This window comes from Spinacia oleracea, chromosome 3, assembly GCF_020520425.1.
Source record: "Spinacia oleracea cultivar Varoflay chromosome 3, BTI_SOV_V1, whole genome shotgun sequence".
Taxonomy (NCBI): domain Eukaryota; kingdom Viridiplantae; phylum Streptophyta; class Magnoliopsida; order Caryophyllales; family Amaranthaceae; genus Spinacia; species Spinacia oleracea.
In genome coordinates this window covers 91,971,366-91,978,439 of record NC_079489.1, presented here as the reverse complement: position 1 = coordinate 91,978,439, position 7,074 = coordinate 91,971,366, and the positions used below count along the sequence as shown (strand labels likewise).

Here is a 7,074-nt window from a genome sequence, read left to right as displayed (position 1 = left end):
TTCATCCTTCGTTCTTCAATTCGGTATTGGTTTATTACTTATTTTATCATTCCAATTATGCTTTCATTAAATATGCTTGTCTGGTTTAATCTAAATATGTGTGAGTAGCTTATTTTCTAGGGTTTAGGAGATCCATGAATATACTTGTTTAATCTAAATATGCTTGTCTGGTTTAATCTAAATTCGGGATTGGATTGGGTTTATTATTGATTGGTAATCGTGATTTCTATAGTTTTCTTTAATTGTTCGTCAATTCTGTTCGGTCGGACTATTTTGATTGAGTTTGATTAACCTAAGATTATACGTCGAGAGGTATAAATCTGGTGTTTATGATCTGTGGCTATTAGATAAGAATTATTTCTAGTAAATTGCGAGAGCCTGCTAGTTGTATTTCCTAAGGAAATCATAAGATTCGAGATATGCATGTTTTCCTAGTTATGATTGTTAATTGTTTATTATTGCTCGTTGTCCAATCTTAGTTTGCATTTATGGTGAACCGTTGCCCTAGATTCCCTAAATATTGTTATTATCTTGTTTAATTATCGTCGTAGTTATAATACTCAAAATCAACCCTTTTTACCTGTTACTCATAGTCTAGACTTGTTAATTAGTAGTAGAAAGTACACTGTTTCCCTGTGGATTCGATCCTGACTTCCCTTGATATTTAGTTAGTGAATTTAGGTTTATTTTTTATTAGGTGATACGACTTTAGCTTGTCAACAACGGAAGTTTGTCTAAATCCCACTGGTGGGTTATTTTTTTTCTAATCCACCGGCAGGGCATAATTTGTATAGTCTGTACCTAAGATCTACCTAAGCTCTTGTTAGCATACTAAAATATTGGAGAATATATTATTTGATTTTTCTCATATTATTCGTGGGCTTACGCCTCTATTTATATTACAAACTAGATGTCCTACACTTTATAGGATTCCTAATTCTTATAGACTTCTATCTCATATCATATAACATAAATCTATCTCATATGATGTTCTATCCTCTAGGATAACTACGTTATCCTTAACAAACTATGAGGTTCGGTCGAACCTGAATGGAATTCGTCCAAATCGAAAGTTAGTCCGGCCGAACTTCACTTGTGTCCGTACGAACAATTGAGCGCTCAAATATTGTATGGAATTAATGAAATTCGACGGTCACGATTTTATTCGAGATTGAAGGCAGCGATGATTGATGATGGTTCAAGATGGACGTCGATGATTGTGAGTGACGATGGATGTTGATGATGATGGATGTTGATCAGGACGACGTTGATGACGATGATGATTGATGATGAGGCTTGAGATGAGGAGCCTAGCACTATAGCAACAAACTTGAACAAACGAAATGGGGGGGGAGTTGCGTGTAAAGATGGCCATGGGCATAACCGGGTCGAGCCCAATCTAGGCCCATGTTGTATCGTGTCGGGCCGGGCTGGGCCGAAAAGTTCAAAATAAGGCCCAGGCCCGGCAAGTCCACGGGCCTTCGTGCCAGGCCGGGCCGGCCCGTCGTGCCTAAGGCTAATTTTACAAAATTTTGCGTGCTTTGTCATGTCGGGTCGAGTCGTGCCGTGCCTTGTCGTGATTTTACCAAAAAATCAAGGCCCAGACCCGACCCATGACTTTGTGCCCGTGCCGGGTCGGGCTTTTTTCGTGCTGGGTCGGGTCGGGATTCGGGCCGGCCCGACCCACATCCATCTTTAGTTGCGTGGGTCTGATGAGTTAAGGAAGGAGTTTTGTTTTGTTTTTTCTTTTCTCCTCCTTTTAATTTTTTTTTTTTTTTTTTAATTTCTTTTCACTTTACTTTCTAGATTTTATTTTTCTTAATTAGCCTAGTAATGTAAATACCTCATTTGGAGGATTTAAGAGGGGCAGATTTTAAAGCATGTAAATAATTAAGCTTTTTCCTAATTTTTGTAGGGTTCTTCATTAGTTTATTTATAGAGAAAAAGTGAGAAAATCCAATGAAAATTGGGGCTTTTCAATTTCAAGGATGACAACTTGTATTGAACAACCAACAATCAATAAATGAGCATTTCTATCTCTCTCTTTATTTATTTCTTCATTTATTGCTTTATTAATTTTTCATGCTTAGTTTAATTGTTTTTACTTAATTTAATTATTCATGTTTTAATTAGTTATTTCAATATTTAGATTAATGTTTAGAATCATGTTTTTAGTTGTTAAAGTCTTTAAATTTCCTATTTTTATGTTTATGGAGTAGTGTTGTTGGTTAGGGTTTGGATGAAAACTCAACCATGATTGATTTGGGGATTTGAGTTCAAAATTAGGGATTTTGCATGATTAAATTACTCTATGGTTGAGTATACTCAAGCTTTATTGCATATGAATTGATCACTTGTGTGTAGCATTGTAATTTGGGGTAGTCGGTCTTTGAAATCAAGGAATTGCGACCTCGTGTTGATTATTTATTGGTTGATGCATGTTTGATTTACCTAGAGTGATAGAGTGAAAGGTTGGAGTCCGAATTTTGTCATTCTAAGAAAGGATTCGCTTCGTAAGATTATTGGAGTCCATTAATGAACCAACTTGTCATTCATGTAGTGTTTATGCATTATAGTCCCTAGTTTTGATCTTCTTATGCTTGTATCGCGATTGGTTGGAGTTTGATCCTAATTACTTGACCATGTTGTCCTTTGCTAGTTAGTTTAGTTAAATTGGTTTTAGTTGGTTAGTTGACTTTCCAACTTGTTTCCGACCTAGCTTACCATTCGATTAGCATAATCTGGTCCACCTTAGTCCTTGTGAATTTCAACCCTTTCTCATTGCTTTACTTGTGTTTAGTGATTAGTTTATGTTTTTATTTGATTAGGAGAGACTAGTAACGACCTAGTTTTCCCCTCAATCAGGTGACGACCCCTAAAATTTTGGAGACAGTGGTTATTCAACTCGTCTCTATTCGTGTTCTCTTCCCCCAATTAGTATATAAGCTTTAATGACAAAATGTGTTCGATTTGCTAGAACAAAAAAATATTGTTAAAGAATTAATGTGTTTGTGCTTTGAAATATCAAACATATATTGTTTGCAACATTCTAAGTATGTTTTTTGATACGTTATCTACTATTTATAAGAACTATTTCTCGAAGATTTATAGTTATTGTGAATCATTTGGAGAGTTGATTGTTCTGATGAATCAGAGATAGAGTATCACTATTTTCAAAAGGTATACATTCAAGGGAAATTCATGTTGAATGTGTAAAATACAATGTAGAGAATGATTATTATTATATCTTACTATGGATATTTCTATTTGAGCTATATTAAAGATTATGTCATATTCTGCAAATAGTTATGAGTAGTGAGTTGAGAATCCTAGTGAGATATTTTCTAAGTGTATGTTAGATATCGATTTTCGCGAATATATTTTAAGTCCGTGGAAGTTGTGAGAAATAAAATATTTAAAATATTTAAGCATAAGTCAACAGCCTTGCCTTGTTTATTTGATCAAATACGTAAGTTTTGATTCAAAGTTTTCATGTGAAATGCTTAAAGTTATTGCAATATGTGTTACTGAGCTAAATTTAAAATATGTTTTTATTCATATAAAATCATTTTATCTTTGTTATAATTCAGCTCGCTCGATGTGGCGCAGCATCGCTCGCTGGGAGAGGCAGCGCTCGCTGGCGCGGGTCAGCTCTCGCTCCCTGCGCGCGCGCGCCTCGTCTCGCATGTGCCTTGCCTCTCGCCCATCCGCCCATGCACGTCGAAGCACTCGACGCAAGGCTTGTGCTCGCGTGCCGCAAGCTTGCTCGCTGCATACGTACCGCATGGGCGACGAGCTCCCTTGCTCGTCGTCGCATGCCCGCACTATACAACACCCCTTAAGGGTAACACTTAGCGTCCATTGCTTTCTGCGTGCAAGATTCGTGGGCGGATTTTACAAAAATCAAACTTTATAATTTAAATTTATAGACGAATTAATAAATCATATTAATTTAATAATTTAAGGGCGAAAAATCAAAAATTTATTATTTAAATTAATTTCCGATCAAGTTTATATTCATGGATTCAAATATAGGTCATAAAATTTTTAAAATTTCTAAATTTAACAAATTTTATGGTGGTTTTTAATCATGGATTCCTAATTAAATTATCAATTAATTATGAAGATCAAATCAAATTCTAAATTATTCGAATTTCAACAAATTAATTACAATTACAAATTAGGTTGTATAATTTACAAGCTTAGGCATTAAAATTGTTAAACATATACAGTAGGTCAATCATAGATTCAAGATTTACAAACAAGAATCGCAAATATTTAATTTAACATCTTAAAAATTACTATTATTGCGTTCGAAAAACTAAAACATCCGAAAGTCATAGTTAGGCTTCGAATTTGGGAATTCTGGGTTCGGCATCAAATCCAAATCCTAGATTTTAGTCAAAATTTTAAAACGCCGTTTACATGCGAAATTCACTATAAAATTATACGATTCCGACCATTATTGACTAAACTGCCGAAAATTCTGCGAACATATAATTAAATAATCGCACGAATTTGCAATTAATTACAGAAATCGAAATTAATCACCCCTTTAATTCATTGCAAATTTATAAAACTTAATCATGTTAACCATAATTGATTATGGAATTAATTAGAGGCTCGTGATACCACTTTTAGGTTATGAAAAATATAAACATATAGATATTTCATGCGGAAAAACCATAAAGCCGGGAATCCAAATTAATTGCCACATAAAAATTACCATAATTTAGGATACATACTTATGTAGCGTGCCCTCCCTAGCTGCTCCCGAACTGAACAAGAACAAGTTTAGGACTCCAAGTGTAGTCCCTCCGTAGATAGTCCACAGCACGTTCGGATCCGCCTTAGATTCAATTAACTAGAATTTAGCCTAAGGTACGTTTTATGTTATTCGATTATAATTTGTGGCAAATTATTAGCTTTAGTTTTAACCTTAAAACTATATGAATACTTGAATTGGGTGATTATAAATTGTGAATGCCATCACCTATTTATAGGGTAGGATTTATCGGAACTAGAAGCCTACTAGGTTTCAATTAATCTAATCTTATTAGAATTAGATATTAATTAAAACTATTAAGTTAATGTTTAATTCAACAACTAACTCTAGTAGATTTAGGAAATTAATCTTTAATCTAATCCTAATCGTTTAAGGATTCGATGCATGCACGAACTCAACGCACACACGCACGCACAACCCACAAGGGGCGCTAGGCGCGCGAGCGAGCGCGGAGTGCTCGGCACAGCAGTCTGCTCGCAGCCCACGAAGGGGGCGCGCTCTCCTGGCCTCGCTGGGCCTGGCCTTGCGCTTTGCTTGGCTTGGCTTTGAGATGCTGGCGGGCTGCCTTGCTGCCTTGCGTGCATGGGCTTGCTAGGCGCAGGCCTGGCTTCGTGCTGGGCCTTGCGTCTAGCAAGCTCGTCCGATGTTTATTTCGTACGACGCGCTTCCGATTAAATTTCCGATTCCGGAATCATTTCCGATTCGAACAATATTTAATATTTCCGATTCCGGAATTTATTTCCGTTTCGAACAAATATTTAATATTTCCGATTCCGATAATATTTCCGAATCCGACAATATTTCCGTTTCCAGCAATATTTCCTGTTCCGAAAATATTTCCATTTCCGATAATATTTGCCGATACGTACCATGTTTCCGTTTCCGGCAACATCTACGACTTGGATAATATTTATATTTCCGACACGATCCATATTTTCGTTTCCGGTAATATCATCGTTTCCGAAGTATTCATAATTTGCCTTTTGACGATTTCAGCTCCTACTGGAACCGAAATCCGTCATTTCCGAATATCCATAAATGGAGTATTTAATTCACTTAAATACTTGATCCGTTTACGTACTATTTGTGTGACCCTACGGGTTTAGTCAAGAGTAAGCTGCGGATTAATATTATTAATTCCACTTGAACTGAAGCGGCCTCTAGCTAGGCACACAGTTCACTTGATCTCACTGAATTATTAACTTGTATAATTAATTAATACTGAACCGCATTTATTAGACTTATCATTGAATGCATACTTGGACCAAGGGCATTATTTCCTTCACGCAAATGAATCACCAATTAGACAAAAAATTACAACAAGGCAATGCTATCGATAGCATTACACTAGGGGGTGTAAGTGTTGGAGAGGTGACCGAGTTATGTGGGGAGAATGCAACAGGTAAAACACAACTTGTCCTGCAAGCTAGTATAGCGTGTCAGTTACGTCCGTCCTTGGGTGGAATGTTCGGGGCATCCATTCACATCCACTCAATTGGTCCATTTCCCATTCGGCGTTTAACAGGTTTGATTCCCTTCATTTAGATTCTGAACTAAATCAGCATGATAGTCCTTGTGATCACATAATAATCAAGCAAGTCGAATCACCGTATAAGTTACCGGATGTTCTTGATTGAGTTGTAAAGCTGATTAAATACTCGCATAACACATGCAGGCATATCCGTGTAATTGTTGTTGACTCGATTGCTAGTATATGTACTAGCCATTTTGAGAACATCGTGGACGGTTTAGAGTCACGTTCTCAACTTTTACGGGCCATCGGTTACGGGTTACAGTCAATTGCCGCTACATATAATGTTGCGGTTATTGTTGTCAATAATGTTGTAGACGTGTTTCCAAGTGATCGTGATTCGTCTACACATTTCATGATGTCATCTGGAAGGAAGGTTCGACCAACATTGGGGATGGGATGGGCTAGGAATATAGAAACTAGGTTATTTTTTACCAAGACACTGAATCCCAGTACCCAAATGTTTGGCAGATTGTGTAGTATTTTGTTATCGACTACACTAGAGTTAAATGCTTGTAGGTTTAAAATAACCGAGCAGGGGGTTCCTGATGCATAAACTTAAAGGAAACAATCACAAATTGTCACAAATTGAAATTCTAATACAGCAATAATTTAACATTTAGCAATTCATGTTGAAAAGAGGACATGAATGACATACGTGATACATAAATAGTTTCGGAGTTCCCACTGAAATGAAACTATCAACATGCCTAATTTTCTTATCCTATCTTGTTAGTTATGATGCCTAACACTTCTT

General features: G+C 36.4%; 1 protein-coding gene across 1 annotated transcript; it reads left to right on the top strand.

The window, feature by feature from the left end:
• The first annotated feature begins 6,076 nt into the window (after window positions 1-6,076).
• LOC130469866 (DNA repair protein XRCC3 homolog) lies at window positions 6,077-6,873 on the top strand. The gene is made up of 2 exons (XM_056839380.1): window positions 6,077-6,252; window positions 6,462-6,873. Exons 1-2 carry the CDS (start codon window positions 6,077-6,079, stop codon window positions 6,871-6,873), a joined length of 588 nt encoding a protein of 195 aa, XP_056695358.1.
• Window positions 6,874-7,074: the final 201 nt, after the last annotated feature.